This window comes from Sebastes umbrosus, chromosome 2, assembly GCF_015220745.1.
Source record: "Sebastes umbrosus isolate fSebUmb1 chromosome 2, fSebUmb1.pri, whole genome shotgun sequence".
NCBI lineage: Eukaryota > Metazoa > Chordata > Actinopteri > Perciformes > Sebastidae > Sebastes > Sebastes umbrosus.
The window spans coordinates 32,088,374-32,107,875 of NC_051270.1; the positions used below are offsets into that span (position 1 = coordinate 32,088,374).

Here is a 19,502-nt window from a genome sequence, read left to right on the forward strand (position 1 = left end):
CTTGCCTGGTTGTCACTTGCTTTGTGTCAGAGTGCATTTGCATAAAGTTGAGCCTTTCTCAACTTGTAGTGCAGCTGGGTACCTTTTTTAAATCTCTGTGGTTGTGTTGTAGCCTTGTAGGGTTGGGCGATATGATAGTATATACCATGCAACAGTAGAAATGTGTTCACCAGTAGAGATTTGGCAATACCGTCAAAGAACGTCTATTGCTAAGAAGTGAAGGTCAATTGCTCATTCCATTGCAACATCAGCATCCAGCAGCACAGCAATGCTTCTGCCATTTTGGCCAGTACAACGTCCGCCTAAAAAGTACCGTACAAAAGTAAAACAAAAACATTTCCATTCTATGTCATATTCTACCAAAATGGCCTGTGTTGAACATTAAAATATTATAAATATAATAAGCATTTTCATTCCAAAAAGGAGAGTGAAGTAGAGCAGGAGGAGGCATCCCAACCAACCCAAGATGAGGAAGAACTACCAGACATTTGCACATTGTACTTTATTTTGACAGTGTTTTGTCAGCTTTTTAAAACAAAAGATGAGCAAATCTTTTAGGAAAAGTCAAGTCTTTTTTTCTTTTAGTATACCCTTAAATACAAATTAGTGTGATTTTTATATTGCACTGTCTGAAGTCAGGCTGGTATTTATTTGCACCTGTTAATTAAAACCTGTAACACTGAAATTATTGTTCTCAGGAACCTTAAAGCTTTCATTTTGAAAGTCTTAGTCTTTTGTTTGAGAGTCTTTTGTTGTTAACTCAAGTGTTGTCTCATGTCTCATATAGGGATATTAATAATTAACCGTTTAACCGTTAACCGACATTAAGCATTTTAACCAATTAACGCTATCCATTAAAAGAAATGTTAATAATTAATTCAAAAACTGAGCGGCTCAGAGGAGCGGCTCGTCACTTTAATGAGAAAAGCTGGTCATCCTTAACCCCCCAACCTTAAGAAGCAGAGCCGGAGTTGCAAAATACAGGATGTTGGCTCCGGTCTATGGCTCGCTTGAGCGTAGCGAGTTGTAGCCTCGTAGCATTTATCCACCAACAAATAAACTGTACACACACTGTCTGCTGCACTTACGTTCACAGCTATAACGCCACTAACAACCCCACACTCCCCGCCACAATCGCTATTGTTAATCTGGGCAGAGAGAGTATCGTTACACCGGGCAGACACACAGCGGACAATCTGCTAAACTAAATTAAATGTGCGTTGGAGACTTTTACTGGGAACGTGGATGCATGTCCGTGACACCACAAGTTGACGCTCCCGGACGTTGAACTGGAGACAGTGAACGCAACATACGCTCCCGTACGGGTGAACTGGGGACTCAGTTGTCTGTTGTGCTAATACACTGCGGCTGGCGCACCGCTGCATGTGAGGCACTAATCTTGTCGGTTAACGGTTAATAATCGGTTAACAAGGGTCAGTTATCGGTTAAGCATTTTTTTCAAAATTAGCTTACTTAGTCTCATATGGAAGTTCCAAATAAAAGAAGAAAATAATCAAATGTGATGAAGTACGTTATGGTTATTTTAAACCATTTTTTAATTGAATTTACAGAGCAACTACTGTATTTGTGATATATAACGTTTCCTGATATGAAATTACATATAACATGATTTTGGCCATATCGCCCACCCCTATAGCCAGGCTGCAACGCCAGGTCCCATTCACAATGAATAGCAGCCTGTCCCAGCTTTAAGGTCTATATGTATGAACGGCCCGTAAAGTGAACCCGTCTTTCTTTGTGTCCTGGCTCGGCCCTGCGGTCTCTACACATCAATGACTGACTACTTCAATGACTGTTGATTGCCATTTGGATTGGTACTTTGATCAGTTTTGTGTCCGTGTATGAATGGCATCTCAAAAGTTGATTTCTCATCCTCTTCCTCCTCACAGCAAATGGTGATGAGCCTGCGGGTGTCGGAGCTGCAGGTGCTGCTGGGCTACGCTGGACGCAACAAGCACGGACGCAAGCATGAGCTGCTGACCAAGGCGCTGCATCTGCTGAAGGCCGGCTGCAGCCCCGCCGTGCACATGAAGGTCAAAGAGCTCTACCGACGACGCTTCCCTGCCAAAATGGTGTCCCACTCAGAGCTGGCCATGCCCGGGCCACACCACCCGGCCTCGGCCGGAGGGGTCGGAGGAGGGGGCGCCGCACTGCCCGCTGGACTGACACAGCTGGCGTACGAGGGTCACGCCGGTCACGGTGGAGCCCCGTCGCCCGCCGCCTTACTTCCCCTTTCGCTGCTCGGCCCCGGGAAGCACGAGTTGACCGGGCTGACGCACCACCTGTCCGGCTCGGCCACGCTGCATCCGGTCCACCCAGATGTCAAGCTCCAGAGGCTGCCCTTCTACGACATGCTGGACGAGCTCATCAAGCCAACCAGTCTAGGTGAGGACACGTGTGAGTGTGTCTGTGTGAGAGGCAGATTTAAGGGGAACAATGTAGATGGGTACATTTAATCACTATGTATGCGCTATATTTGCACTATCTATCATCACACTGCAGGGTATAATACATGTGTTTAAGCGTTAATGGTTTCCTGGTGAGTAATAATTCAGTTAAACCTGCTTTTAGTTTTCGGCATTATAGCACCATGTTTTATTTACGGTTTGGTATTAAAAAAACAAAGCGTGTGACTAAGATATGTTTGTTTTTTGTAACTTCACAAAACCACAATTTACATGGCTGCTTACTATGTTAAAACACTATAAAAAGGAAGGTTGTGGAGCATCCTGTTGGCTTAGTGGTTAAGACCATATAGAGTAACCACAGCTGAGCAAGGAACATTATTGCATGTCATCCGTCTCTCCCTCTCTCCATATGTTTCCTGTCTATATCTTCACTGTCAAATGGAATGTGAAAATGCAGAAGAAATAGTCTGCAAGGTTGTGGTTATTTATGTCAGTGTTTCATTCCCATAATAATCATGGTAGCAGTCACAGAAAACATTGACATTTGTGTTTCTGCTGTGGTGGAGAGGCTCCCTGCCAGTGCTGGTGTCGTGCTGCTTGCTAATGCATTCACAGGGCACCAAAATGTTACTGCAAAAATATAATTTGTAGATTCCCCATAAGAGTTCAGAGTAGACAGTCGGTTCATAAGAGGTGGAAGTGAAAATATTTATAAATAAAAGATGACGAATTTGCCTTCTCAGATTCTCTTGCACTCCTTCTTACCTAATAGTGGTTGTATTTTCTCAGGTGTTTATTTCCATTAATGAGCAAGAGACCTTGTCTTAAACTTGCATTCTCTCTAATAGCCAGCAGGGGGCGACTCCTTTGGTTGCAAAAATAAGTCAGATTGTATAGAAGTCTATGAGAAAATGACCCTACTTCTCACTTGATTTATTAGCTCAGTAAACATTGTAAACATGAGTTTATGGTCTCAATCACTAGTTTTCAAGTCTTCTTCAATACAGCATGATGTTCATTTAGTAAATTATGGTCCCGTTTAGAGTCAAATAGACCGTAAAGCAGGGGATGCTTTAGGGCGTGGATACCTTGTGATTGACAGTTTCGCTACCACGGCGTGGTCTAGTCTGGGAGGTGTCTGCGTTTTTATCTTACAACTTTAACCCTTTCACAGTGTGTTTTCAGTTCATGAAAGTTAATTTCAACATTTTGATAAAAATGTTTTATTCAGAGTTTGGTTGTACTTACCTTCACCCTCTCGTGTCACTTCTGGTTCCAAAAACCAAGATGGCGACGGCCAAAATGCAGAACTCGAGGCTTCAAAACAGCAGTCTACAGTCTATGATTTAGTCTCAAGCTTGAAACCAACATTTAACGATTAATCATATACTGTGTATAGTTTTCTTTTTTTCTGGATCCGAAGGTAATTTTGAGAGTGACATTCAGCCACTGGGTACGTACATTTTAGGTGAATAATGGCTTTTATTTGGAAATTTATATTTATTACACACTATGCTGGAATTTGTTTTGGGTGGGCTGAGCAACACTGTCACACGATGAACTGTTATTATACTTTCATTGTACGTATATATTTCTAGCTGTGAAACCAATTTCACATCAGTGTGGAGCCACTGACTATAAATGAATCACTACATGTGTCTACATTATTGCATATATCTACACAAAGTCACATGTCTCCTAGGATACTAAATTAAGTGAGCAATGAGAGCCAAGACGTTTATGATGAATAGGGCTGTCACGATGAAGGAATTTCCCCTGCAGGGATAAGGATTGGCTCAACAGCGCGATATGCAATATTATTGTGTTGTTGTTATTATTATTATTATTATTATGGTATTTATATGCCTTTTTTTTACTTAATTTATCCTATTTATTTATTTTAAATGACAAAGATGAGAGTTTTAAAACTAATTCATATTTTTTATTGTTAAATGCAGGACACTTTGGTTGCGTCTGGTTGCTATGATACAGAATATCCGCACAAGTAAAAATGTCAACACAAGGTAGAGTAGTTGCTCTGGATAAATGCGAAATATGCGACACACCCACTGCAAAGAATTTAAAAAGACAAAATGTGAACATAGCGGTTGTGGGGGTTGCTTGCATCCCCTGCGGTTGGCTTGTCAATAGGGCGGTTATTGTGAAAGCCCTAATGATGAGGATAAGGAAACCTTTCCTCCCCGTCACTCTGTAGCACTGCTGAGAAAACAGTTCTGCACCGGCCATGCATAACACCATCACATCTCAACTTCCTGAACAAAACTTAACTTTGTTCCCATGTAGCGACACACACCTGTAGTGAGTCCAAAATAAGAGAATGGGTTTCATATTATATCTTTTAAATTGAATTTTGTCTCTCATTTTGCACGGCACTTGATTCTGTAGATTTATAATCAGAAACATGGTGTAACAGGTAAACGAGTTAATAATATTGTCAGATAGCAGCTGTCAGAAATACTTAAGGCAGAAAACTTGCAGACAGAAACAAATCTTTCACGTAAAATAACTAAAACTGTTCCAACTTTAGCAGAAAATAGCATGTTCAAGTAAGACCCCATTACTTTAATGAGTACAAATATCCAGAATCGTCTCTTATTTCTTATATCCAATCTGCCCTTTAATTCGCTACTTAAGAGACTTTTAATCTTGATCTTGTCCTTATATTAGGTGTGCATCCAGCACCCAGCATGCATTTAGCATAATAACACTCTTTGGGCTCTGGGATATATTGCAAATATATGGAAATGTCTAGATTTTCCTACATTAGCATTTTAATGGAGTAAGAGACCATCTCATGATTAATTTGCCTGCAGATGCATGTACAAACACAGCGCCTGCAGCTCTGTCATCACACCATCTTTCTCCTCCTCCCTCGCCCTTTCTCACTCTATCCATTTTCTGCACATGCTCCATCCCTCTCGGCCCCCGCTCCCCCCCCCCCCCCCCCCCCCCCGAACCCCCCGTCTTCTGTCTCCGCGGCCATCCTCAGTTAAAATTTGCATGCAAAGTGATGAAATCATACAGGCGTACACCTGTGCCCGCGGAACACACCCTCACCTCATTTGAATCTGAATCGCACATTCACATCATTCTCTCACACACACACACACACACACACACGTCTGCACATACAGTACTTTCAAATGTACTTTCCAATAAATAATGCATGCCGATCATATTGTTCTCAGAGAAGCAGAGAGAGCGGCTGAGAGGAGGAAAAAACTCAGAGGAAGTTGGTGCACATCGTTTCTCAAAGCTGGAAATTTTAATTTGCTTCAAAAATGACCCTCTTTATCCTTATAATAATGGAGGGCAGTAATGAAACCACTTGATTAATTGTAATTCCCCCCTCATGGGCAGACTGGGAGATTCTCTTCTCTTGCTTTAAGACTGCTGTCGTCTCCCTGATCACACTCTTTCACATACTCTGCCTCTTCTCTGCTTGTTTACTTCTCTCTGATCTTCTGATTACTGCTCAATCCCTCTTTACCCTCTCTCTCTCTTTCTCTCTCTCTCTCCCCCATTGTTGTTGCCTCGCCTCCAGTTTCTCTCTCATTTTTTTTGGACTCCCTTCCCCCACTTGCTTGCTTGCTCCCTTGGTTTGCAAGATTTCTTCTTTTTTTTTGCTGGAGAAAGCTGATTTGTTGGCCATGTATGTGCTTAACCAGGATTCTGACAAGGTTGTTTTACAAGAGCGCATGTGCATGACAGACTTAAGACGGCGCAGTGAAAGGAAAGATTATGACTTGTTTGGTGCGTCCTTGCATCTAAAATTGGAATAAATAAGTCTGAGAACGTCTGGTTTCCTCAGATGAACTGCAGGTTGTTTGTGGAATTCAGAAAATAGTTTTATGTCTGTACACAAACAGTTTGGCATAAAAGTCAAAAGGAAGTATTTAAAGAGGAAATGAATGAAAGCAGTACAACATAAGGGTCGGTTTATGCCAGACGCATATTATCCCCATATTTAATGGTTTAAATATGGCGGCGCACAGTTTCAGACCATATCTCCTGGAAGACATGCACAGAGTTGCACTCGTCTGTTCACATCAAAAGTGACAGAAATAATTGTGTAAAGAACGAAATAAGAGAGCGCCTTAAGGAAGACGTTTTTAACTTACACAGTATGCTGCTGCACATGTTCAGTTCCTCACTAAAATTAAAACAACTAAAACAACTAAAAGCTCCATAAATTCAACTGAAGTACAGTGATTTTTTGCACACTAGTTCTGACCTTTTGTTTCTTCAACATGCATATTCCTCTCATGTTGGCTCTCAGGCAGTAATTTATTTTTGACTTTATGCATAATCTGTACTATTTTAAGATGTACCAAGTCCCTAAATGTTACAGTCCTCTCATTTAATAAGCTGTGGGTTTGTTGGTTCTTGATAAGTAGTAGCTTTGTCTACAGTTTTGGCTCTTGGTTGATTTATATTATGTGCATTCCCAACATTTCACACAGTAAGTTGTAGGGCTGCACAATTAATCAAATATCTTTTCACAATTTTGGCTTCCCACAATTAAATGAACACGATCGACTGCAATATTGACGATTAAAATGCTCCACTCATAGAAAACTTGCTACATAAAATAATGAAGCGCTTCCTAAACTAACAGTTAGAGATGAACCGTCAATCAGCGGCCCGATCAAAGCCGGCCAGTCTCAGCAGTCTAATATATCCACGTATATACACACACATGTGCAGCCGCCACATGATGGTTTTCACGTCGGCACACAGCGGCACACTAAGTAACGTCACACACACACAACATGTTGTTGGTGTGGATGTTTTTCAGTGTGAGTGACGAAGACATGAAGCTGCAATTTGTCACAACTGTAAGTCCAAAATGAATCGTGGAGGAACAACCTGAAAACATTTGGAACAACTAACTTAATCAGACACTTAATATAATAATTCATTCCCATGATGCTGCTCAGTGTAATCACAGTGACCGGCTCGTCTGCTCGTCTCCGTCAGCGGAGGTTCCATTGAGCTCTATTATGCTAGCTCTGTTCAGTACAAATTGAGGAGGATTGGGCAATGGTAAATTATAACGCTATCATGATGTGTTCAAATGTAATCTTATAAAATTTAGTTTTTGGTGTGAAACTTGAATAAATCTGAATGTTTGAAGGAGACGTTTTCACAGCACTATAAAATAGATATTAGAGAGGGAATTATGACCTGTTTAACTTCCTAACACTAGCTCTAAGCAGCTTAATCTCTTATAATTAGAACTACTAATACCAAGATTTGTTTTAATTAAAGCAAATATTTGAATAAAAATACAATCATCTATTTCTTAATCATTTGAATTGTGTGTTTTTATGCAAATAACCGCTGTAGATGATTATAACAAAGTAAAAGGAAAACAGTTAGAGTTTTTGACGGTTGGAAGTTAGCACAAGATTGAAGTGAAAGCAGCGCTCTGTTTATTTAAATGTGAAATTGCAATTGTCCCTAAAATCAATGAATAATCTTGATAAATAATCAAGAACTCAATATTGATATCATTTTGGCCATAAAATGGGGCAGTCCTAGTAAGTAGTGTATGGACGTATACTGCAAGAAAACAATGTAAGTTGTATAATGTAGCTTGATTTAAGAAAGCCTTATTGCACATATGCACAGTAAGAAGGAAACTGTGTGCTCTCTTACTACAGAGTCAGTTCTCTCACTGCAACACCACTCCTCAAGCTGCAGCAGCATATATCATTAATAAAGTAAAAAAATATGTTGTCCTTGGTAGAGGGGTTGGTGGGAAAAAATATATATTCAGTTTCACGGTAACTGACGAATTGTGGTGCATGTCAACGTGTTTTCAGATTTCTTGCCTTAACCTGATTTCTCACAGTAACCTGGTTTCTTGTGTGCATGTAATCGTAGTTATTATCTCTCTCACACCATCCTCCCCCTCCTTCCCTCCCTGTCATCATCCCTCCCTTCCCTCCCCTCCCTCCCCTCCCTTCCGTGCAGTCTTGTGCTCTCTGCTGAGTCTTATCAGTCTGTGGGATAAAGGTTGGTCAGCCCACAGTTTAGCCCTGCCAGTCTAAACTGGTCAACAGTCTGGGGCTGCACCAGCTACTCCTTTATTACCATGGCGACCTCACTGGTTGAACTCTCCATCATTATCCGTCCTCCACAGAGAGCCTCTGTGCTCATTATGGATATCATTGTGGTGTGCATGCATTATACATGATTTAATCACCATATCTTCAGGAAAAGGATGCGAGCCCATTTCGCGTTTGATGAGCGTTTGGTGCATAATGGCTTGTTACATGATGGTAGGATTGCTGTGATATTAGTACAATGGAGGGAAATCATTTGGCATGTGGTGAAAAAAACGTCTAATCAAGTGTTTGGAACAAAGATGAGTCAGTCCATTTTATTTTTGAAAGCATCTTTAAAAACTAGATGTCAGGGTTTCATTGTTAAGAATGTTTATTTCTGCCCATTTAGGCCACTAGGTCACATTCATATTTGCCTTCAGTACATTTTTAAAGGCCCATGCAGGGAAGCAAGGGAATCTATCTTCAGCTCTACATACGGTTTACTTTGGTGGCAGGACATGAAGCATGGAGCCATCAGCCTGCCAGTTACACTGTGAACACAATAACGTATTAACTCATGATACAAACTTTATACATACAAAACAGATTGCCTCTCTACAGCGGAGGATTTGATTACATTTTGGAGTATGGAAGCAACTAACTAGTATTTTCTGATATCGATTAATCTGCCAATTATGTTCTTGATTGATTCATTCATTATTTTGCTTTCACATTGCTTGCAAGATAGATATTCAATTTGCTACCATATATGACAAAAAAGCAGCAAATCCTCATAGTTTGAGAGGCAGGATTTAGAGAATGGCATTTTTATTTGAAATATGAATACTGAAATACTGAAGTACGATGGCGTATTAGGGCCATTGCTGAAATAAAAGACACGCTTTTGTGTAGTCAAAGATAGAAGTTGTTCGTCTCTACATTTCTGTAACTTCTACAATATTAGTATTTACTTATGTTCATAAAAGAACAGAAAGAAAACGCGTATATGTATCTTTCAGGATCTTCACCTCGCTCAGAGGCCATCCTTACCATAAGAACACTACTTTAGGAACCACAAAAGTCAGATGGTGGCTGGCATTACCACAGTTTTGCACTCCACTATTTTCAGTTTTTTAGTTTCAGTTTTTTCCTTGTAAATTTATGACTTTATAATCTCCAAATTTCCACTTTAATCTCTGAGAATATCCAACTTTTTTTCTCTTAAATTTACGAATTTAATATCAGAATGTTTTTCTCGGAATATTAGCCCCCTCCCCCGGCTCTGTAATTTTTTATTTATTTTTTTACCTGCAATGGCCCTAATACACTGTCGTACTGAAGCCATTAATGGATCATCAAAATTGTTGCAGATTAATTTTCTGTCTGTAAAGTGTTGCAGCTCTATTTTAAAATCCCTCACTCACAGAATCTTTATAGAAGTGGAAGTTTCTTGAAACTTTCTTGAATTCCACAATTATCAGATATAAAGTTCACATTGAGACCAGCTATGTAAAATACTGCATGTTTGCTTTAAAACATTTCTAATGATCATATTCATTAGCAAAATTAATGATGTTTGCATAACTAGTTATGTTCCATATATCATGTTGATTATAGCTCAAGTGCCTCTTGAGCTGCCACGAAATGATGAATTAATTGATTTACGAATACATTTCATATTCAGTGTTTTTAACAACTCTTAAATTCCCAAATCTGAGCTCCTCCTTGTTATTTAGAAGTTGTCCTTCATTATTTGTTCGCATAACCAGCCGCAACATGACATAAAGTTCAACCGGTTTGTTCATCCAGCTGCAAGCTACCTTTTGAACATACAGGTTGGGCGCCACTGGCTGTTTTTGTGTACCTCGTCCTTTTCTAGTTGTTTTAGTTCCTATCTTCTAACATTTCTTAATGTCAGACATTGAATGCCTGTCTCTGTCTTGATAAAGGGTGCTGGATTGTGTAAACACCAGGGACAATCTTGAAAATAAGTCCAGGACTTTATCATTCTATCCTAGACAAAGTATGATATGTTGTATTTTATAAATGTATTCTAAAGTTATCAATAAACCAAACCAAAAAGAAAACAAAGTGAAGAGAACCAGGTCTTTATTCGAGATAGGCTGTCAGTAGAGATAAGCCTGTATTTGTAATAAACATATTTGATCATATTTTACTAAGGACCTGTTTTCTGATCCTTCGCTGCGTTACTTTTCTCGTTGTGCTGTTTCACATTGAAACACTTTCAGTGGTTCAGACGCAATGAATCCTTCACTTGAAGGATTTTATTGTGAAACATCTGTAGGAAGTGCTGAGATGAATTACCTGCAGCCCTCATATCAAGAAAGCGACGTAAAATACAATCAATCTTAAATGAATGAATCAGGAGTGAAAGCAGTGTTTGAGATCCGGCTCATTGTGTGAGATTTTACTGTAAGCTTGATTAATAGATCTAATCAACCCCATCCAAGAGTAGCTAGGCAACAGGCCAATCATTGGCAAATATACACTTTGATTATTTAATTTCATTGTGGGATACAAAGCAGATTTTTTTTTAATCCAGAAGTTCTGGGTTCAAGTCTTCATGACAACAGTTATCCTCCCTGCTGGAGTGTCCTTGAGCAAGCACACTTAATCAAGTCGCTCCGTACGTCTTGTTTTATCTTGGATCGGCAAGAAAATACACGTCATACATGAAGTATATTCAAGTACGTCTCCTCCGGGAATCAGTAAAGATATTATATCACGTACATTATCAGCTACATGCAACATGTCACGGTGGTAATGTTCCCAAACATCTACAGTACAGAAACCAATAAACCTCTTCACTCCACTGAGATTCACCAGCTCAGGCTCTGACCGCGGCGTGATCCTGAGCAAAATCTTTATCTCCCCGTAAACAACTCGGCCTTCTCACAACAAATGAACATCAACAGAGGAGCTCTGGCTGCTCCGAACTATAAACACGCTTTACAAAATGGCTTCCCTCTCTCAGAGCCTATAAAACTAGCAGCAGTATTTACTTCTAAAGGCACTAAAAGATATTTCAAATCTGAACAGATGTTGAAAATGTGAGAGACCCCACACATAACGACATTTTGTGTTAAATTGAACAGTTTTGTTCCTGTAGTGTGTGGTGAGCAACGATTTGGCCAACACAGCAACACCCCACACTAACCGATTCCATTCATGAACAACAGAATCCCAAACTCAAAATCTTGCAAAATCTCTTGCGATCAAACGTGACTTTAGTGTAAACAAACATGGTGGACGACGGCAGCAATGTTAGTTTTTGTACTACTTTGTTCTGAAAATTCACCAAGGAAAAAATATGGATGAAGTCATAGAGACACGTTAAATAAACACTTGTGTTGTTGCCACAAATCAACAACTTGGTCCTCCATTTCAGAGTCCATCTTACTTTTACTTTTACTTCTTACTCTCCTGTGACAGCGAGTTTCTTTCCCCCAAAAGGGAGCGCAGTCTCTGCAATGACGCCATGCTGGTCTGGTCTATAGCTTGGAGCCATAAAGCCGCTCTATTATATCTTTGTTAGGACATAGGCAGGGGAACAAAGTGGAGATCAGCATTTGTGGATTTATTGTTGGTGCAACCAAATATACAACAACTCTTCGGCATAGCGCTATTATTACTATTGCTGGTGTATTTAAAGTAGAAGTTTGGAGACATGTTTCACCTTCTTCTCTTTATGCTGTTACCGTCTATGAGAGACGCAGGATTGTTTTCCCCCAAAAGGGGGCGTGGTCATGCAAGCCTGCTCTGGATGACGTATTGTCGGTCTGCTGTATGCCTCACACCGAAGGAATATCTGAAATAATCTTTAGAACCATCAGAGTCAAGGTTTTGCTGACAATTGTCGAGAGGGGTTCATCGGGCCCAAAATCGGATTGATTCTCGTGTAGTGTGTACCCGGCATAGGTCGGCCGTCATCATCCCCGAGACCAGAACCCTGATTGTAACTCTAAACATTTCTCTCTCTTTTAGCTGATCTCAAACATAAGCAACACTGTTTCTTTCCACCGTTGTGAGACATTTGACGTTCCTGTTAGTGTGTTTCATGATATAATGACTTGGGCATGGTGTATATCACATGAAGCCAAGCTCTAAAGACACTGTGAAATGCCTGCTTCAGTATATATACATTGATAGGGACAGCAGAGTTCAGCTGCCAGGCTGAGGAAATGTAATGCCAGCCTTGACAGTCCTGTGAGCACACTGGAATGCAGTAATGAGCCCTGTCAGTATATAACTATACAACACCCTTATGCATATAATAAAGGATAATCACTACTGTTAGAGGGGAGAGAAAGTCACACGTCTGGAAAGTTTTCATTTGACAGTGTGAAAGTGGGTGTAACATCCAGATCTGACCTTTTGTTGCGGATCCTTCTCCTATTGTAGTTTTGAGTTTGAGTGACGCTGAAAGCCTTTGTGTCTTTGTTCTGCCTGTTACTGTTGCTGTATGTTGTGTTTGTGCATGTGCGAGTGTGCATGTGCGCCTGCGGTGTGCCGAACAGAGAAAAAGTAGCAAAGCCACTAACAAGTTAACAAACTCCAGCTGGGCTTTGTTGTGCTGAAGACGGGCCATAGAGCTGAGCACATTCTCTGTCGCTTAGCTCACACATCTTCTCTTCAAACCAGAACAAAACCCAGCAGCACCGAGGGTTTTCTAGGTTTTCACTGGCTGGAGGTCACAATCAGCATTACAGAATATTCAGACTTTCCATACTAGTAGGCATTGGTACCTCGCCCCCATATTTTCACTATGAAATACTATAAACAATTTGTACAGCCAGGTTTCAGTGTAAAAATGTAGAAACATTTTGCTGTAGTGTAACAAGTGCTTTCAGACCAGATGTGACCGAGCTGGAACATAAATGTAACCTGAAACCTGAAAATGTAAATGACAAGCATATAGTTCCCTTCCTCCCAATATGGTAGTCTTCAGCATCAGTGGAGGAAGTACTCAGATCCTTTACTGCAGTAAAAGTAGCAATACCACACTGTGAAAATACTCCACTACAAGTAAACGTCATGCATTCAAAACCTTACTTAAGTATTAGCAATATTTACTTAAAGGTATAGGATTTGGAAGCATCTAGTGGTGTGGTTGCAGATTGCAACCAACTGAGTACCCCTCCGCTCACTCCTCCCTTTCCAAGACTGCGTTAACGTGAGCTGCTAAGTGCAAAACCGTGGTAACGCCGTTCACCTCGCTCAGAGGCCATCCATACCATAATAACACTACTTTAGGGGCAACGGAAGTCAGACGGCGGCTGGCGGAACCACGGTTTAACACTCTGCAGATCACTTTCCCGCAGTTTCACAAGCGTAAAACTATGGTGGCCTTCAGGTAACGTAAAAACATGAAAGGCTCTCTCTAGATCCAGTGTTTGGTTTGTCCATTCTGGGCTACTGTAGAAACATGGCGAAGCAAGCAGGTAAAAGTACTCATTGTGCAGTAAAATGGTCCCCGTTAGTGTTTAATAGAAGCATACATGGTGTTTCTGGATTAATGTTACTGCTGCATTAATGTGTATGTTGCATTTTTACTGCTGTAGATGTTTAAGGTTGTGCAAATTTTAAGTCCTTTATATAATGTTGGGTAGTTTAATCTACAGCAATGCATCATGGTCTATAAGATTATCATATGTTTGTAGCGTCGCTGTCCTGTGAGAACCACGTATCTCTAAAACAGTCCTGCTTTCAGCTTTGTGACGATGCATTTTCCAGCTTATCCAAGAAGGTTTTCAAATAGTTTATTTATCTTTAAAAGTAGGATAATTTTCTAAAGTATAAGTTGCATAAAATGGAAATACTCAAGTAAAGTAGCTCAAATTTGTACTTAAGTATAGTACTTGAGTAAATGTACTTAGGTACTGTACATTCACTTCATTCATCACACACGTGTCATTATTTGTATTTGTTCCCACAGTGTCTCTTGTGCTTCAAATCAGTATGTTTGCAGTGATAAAGCCTTTTCTTAATCTCCTTAACTAAAGATGTACAAATGTGCTTCAGTTTCACTTTGTCATATGTACACTCAGTTCAGTCTTTGTCAAAACAAATTTAGAGAGGTGTTAATTCAACTTCACAATACTTTTAGATGCTTTAGTTTGCGGTGCTTTCACCAGCACCGCAAACTAGGGTTGCAACTATAGTGATTATTTTTTATCATCGATTAACCTGACGATTATTTTCTGTAATTTGGGTGGACAAAATGTTAGAAACCTCCCAGACAATAGTTTCTCCTAATACAATGTCAACTGACTGTTTTGTGTTCTCCTTGGTTTATTTCCTCTTCACTGTAAACATCAACCCATTGGAGGTCATTTTCCCATCTGTCCCTCTTCCCACCACCATCTGTGTTTCCATCACATACATTGTATATTATTAAACAATGTAAAATGCAGCATAATGGCCGGTACAGCAAACAACAGGGGGCTTAAACTGTGTACCATGAAGGACGGAGAGTCTGCAGGTTTTCAGGCCACACTGTACAGTATGCTCTCTTAAGTCCATGATGACACATTTAACATAATTCCTGACTGTTAAAGCATTGTTTTCAAAACGCTGGATTGATTTTTTTCAAGCACACGATCCATCTCAAACACAAAAAAACATGTCCTTCAAGTCTGTTCTCTTCAAGACAACTTGGAAAGACGTTTAGAAGCTCTTTAATATCTGTGATGTTTATTCAGAGTAAACTCTTGGTACTCCATGACGCACGGTTGTGAGATTTGCACCGATAGAAGCTCTGATTTGTTTATTATAATTAAACTTGTGTCTCAAAATTAATGTCCCTATGATTAATTAATGTTCATATTCTAATAAGCACCACTAAGCAGAGCTAAGATTACATGCAGTGGCAGAAATGTGCTTAATAACAGTAATTACAACTCTGCTCATAGCGTCATTCATTTTGTGTCGTCTTTCAGTGAAGTGAAGTGAGACTTCATTCATTCAGATTACATTCTGTGTGTGATGTAGGCAACTCAATTCTTTATGACTTAATTCCTCAACTAGCGTCCTCTTATATTCATATGTTAAATTATCCAAAGTCATACATGCAGTTCACACATATACTTGGTTTATATATTCACCGATAAACATGTTTCATATTTGATATGACCGCAGCTTCTATCAGGTTGTAGAACATAAAAAAATGCAATATTATCATTATAAATGCTGTGTAAGCCGTGATTTTAAATATTCGGGAATTCAATCTGTATTTTACTTTGTTGTTCTTGATCATCCATAAAATATTAAATTATCACCGTTTAAATAGAAATAGTTAAGTGAAAAGCAAGAAATATTTTTCCTTTGTGCAACACTTGAGGGGAAAATGACCTAAGCAAGGTGCATCGGAATAAGATATTTGATATTTGAAGCCTGTTTTTATCCACCTAACCTTTGGTTTTCTCTACCAAAATAAGTTTTAGCAGAAGATAGATTTGTTAAAACATAATACTATGATGTAAATTATGATAAAATATTTCTGTTACTAGTGTTTTTTTAATATTAGTTCTAGAGTTGTACATCATTTCTCAGTTAATCTCCCTCACACAGACATAAGATGCCAAATGTTTTTCTCCGTATGACAGTATTTTTAGTTTTGACTAAGGCCGGGTATGGTTTTACATTTTTAGATGCTTACTACGACTACTAAGATACTGTTCCAATACCATAATGATAAGATCATTTACACTGAGGAATGTAAAAAAAAATACCCTAAGAAGCCAAACATCTCAAATGTTAAACTCTTAGTTTGACATTTTGGGAAATATTCTTGTTTGCCTTCTTGCTGCGAGTTTGATAATAATAATAAAATGAATACCACTCTCATGACTCTATGCTAAATATGAAGCTGGAGCCGGTTAGCTTAGCTTAGCATAATGAAACTACTCCCTAAGAAACAGTCTGACACATAATCCCCCTTTTAATTCACAACTTGTCATCACTTTGGTGTTTGTTTGGATTAAACAAACTAAATCTAATTTGTTAATCAATTAGCTTTAGAAGAGCTGGTAAGCAGATTGTGTAACCTTTGGACAGAGCCAGGCAAGCTGGTTTCTTCCTGTTTCCAGTCCAATGCTTTGCTAACCAGCTGTAGCTTCATATTTAACTGATAGTGTTATCGACCTTCTCATCTACGTTGCGGCGGTCCGTTTTAAAGATAGAAACCAGAAAACCTATATATATATGTATATATATATATATATATATATACATATATATATATATATATATATATATATATATATATATATATATATATATATATATATATGTATATATATAACACAATCGGTAACACAATCGGTTATATGTATATATATAGATATATACATATATATATATATATAACACAATCGGTAACACAATCGGTTATATATATATATGTATATATATACATATATATATAACACAATCGGTAACACAATCGGTTATATATATATGTATATATATACATATGTATATATATATACATAAGTATATATATATATATAAATGTAACCAATTGTGTTAAATAGGCATACACACTGATACAGTATCATATCATATTGTGATATCAGCAAATATCACATGCTTGTGCAAAGTTTTGATATAATATTGTATTGTGTTGAAACCCCTATAAAATACAGGATCATTTTGGCAAAATGATGATTTAAATCAGCGTCTCATCACCAATAGGTTAAGTATGAATCTGAGCATTTGATGCCGGGTTTCAGTACCTGACAGTTTTCGATCGGTCAGTACCGGAAATGTATTACAGTTTGATATCTAGCCTTAGTTTTAATATCACAATGTGTCAACACACACTGTGTATGCATCTTAAAGCACTGGAGTTAAAGAAAAGCCACGAGGGGAGTTTGTGTGTGTGTTGGGGTAAAAGTAAGTTTGTGTTTGTGTGAGAGAGAGAGAGGAAGACATCAATCAAAGCTCATTTCAACCCTTCTCATATCTCTCCTAACCACACACACTGAAACACCAGAAAAAAAATCATCCTCTGCCAGAGAGAGAGTGAGTTATAGAGCGATGGAGAGATGATGGGGGGGAGAGAGAGAGAGCAAGAGAGGACAGAGTGAGAGAGAGTGAGAGAGCACTTTCTATTTATAGCCCGTGTGCCCGGAGAGGAGGAAGACTGTTGTTCGAAAGCACACTTATGATTTTGTTCTGCAGTATACAGGCTCTAAAGACGCAGGAACAGAAAGATGCAATAAATATATACCGTAGAAATGATATATCATGTGGGTGGTAAGATGGGGTCATAATTACTGGGAGAATGAATGGCTGTTTGAAAGGCTGATGAAAGGAGGAACATGATTGGTCCAGTAATCATCCACTTTGTTGTTCCCTACATGGACAGAAATCACCTCTATGTACTTTATCCTGCTTTGTGTGTGTGTGTGTGTGTGTGTGTGTGTGTGTGTGTGTGTGCGTGCGTGCGTGCGTGCGTGCGTGCGTGCGTGCGTGCGTGCGTGCGTGCGTGCATGTGTGTGTTTTCAGCTATCACTCACCGACAGTTCAACATTATTTTAAGTAATTAAAGCAACAATCAAGATTCAGTTCTGTAACTTATCTTCCCCCTCACTCACGCAGCCTTCGGGCCAAAAGGTTCCCACTGAGATTCAGCAATTATGTTTCGCAAAATATGACATGCGCGCACAAAAGGAGTTCTATTTTAACAGTGGTTTACACTGGTCTTAAAGGTAACTCACCAGTGTTCAGAGCACTCTTGTGGTGAATGCTAAAAGCTTTTCCTCAGTGGAGAAGATTTTAGTTGGCTTCACTTTTGCACACATCAAAACTGTTTTCCTACAGAGACTGAGTTTAGTCATCAGTCCCTCAGAGCTGGAATTAACAAAAACATGATTTCATTGATCATCGTTAGTGAAAGCTAAGTCTATAGATAGTTGCAAATTTGGCAATAAAGTGACGCAACATGAATGAATACAGTGTGCAAATGTGTTTTATGTACAATATATGTAAAACAGTTTTTCCTTCTGGATTGTCTTTGGGTCCAAACTGTCGACATGCTTTGCTTTTTCCTGCTGTTTGACTAATTTGACACACAATTTTTGATGTTGGAAATATTTTTTTAATTCTTTTTAAAACAACATTATAAGACAGATTGTTGTAGTATGCAACTTTATTTCCATACTAATTATACTCATACATAATGTAGCTTGCTAAAATTGGGGAAAACTCAAAGGAGCTCTAAAGTTTGAACACAGTCAATCTGAACGATGCTATCCCAGATTCAGAGTACAGACCTACAGCTGTCACTGCTGATGCACCAATACTGTTGGATGAAGCTGTTGATGAATCAATCTCACCTACTCTAAGGAGAAACACAGTTCTGTATGGACTGATAAAGATCTGTTAAGTTTGGAGGTTCATCAAGATTTGTGGCGTCAAATGAAGAAACAGTTTTTCATGCGTGCTATTTCGGCCAGGTCTCCCTCGAAAAAGAGATTTTAGTCTCAAGGGACTTCCTGGTTAGATAAATGACTAAATAAAACGTTTAGTGTTAGAGTTTTAGCATTGCTCGTAATGCCTAGTTCACACTACACGACTTTAGCCCTGATTTTCAGCTCCCAGATAGTTTTCGGAGCTCCCCGACAAAAGCCCCTGATTAGAGGCGAATCGGCGTTGGCTCGCTGCTCGCACATCGGCGATCGAGCGTCATGTGTGAAATGCTCAATCACGCAAACCGAGAGGCTCACCAACGCTCGCTGATGCCTCGCAGACACATTCCAGATATCTAGCAGGCTAAATATCTGGACCTGTCGGGCACTCCGGCTACGACCTACAGCCAATCGGAGCATTAGACACGGGTTGAGGGGAAACCTGGGTGAGGAGGGGTCGCCTGTAACAATAGGAACTTACTGTATGTGTTGCATTTGCAACACGGAGCAAAGTTGTTGTTGCACATAGTGGAATAAATAGTAAAAAAAAGAGTGAGGAAACCGGC

At 39.4% G+C, this 19,502-nt stretch overlaps 1 protein-coding gene across 1 annotated transcript in view; it reads left to right on the forward strand.

Annotated features, from left to right (window-relative positions):
• Window positions 1-19,502, forward strand: part of LOC119501497 (E3 SUMO-protein ligase PIAS1-like) — a 63,528-nt gene that overhangs the window by 31,878 nt on the left and 12,148 nt on the right. The window contains exon 2 of the mRNA XM_037791905.1: window positions 1,911-2,406. Within this exon, the coding sequence (XP_037647833.1) occupies window positions 1,911-2,406 (496 nt within the window). The remainder of the gene's footprint in view (window positions 1-1,910; window positions 2,407-19,502) is intronic.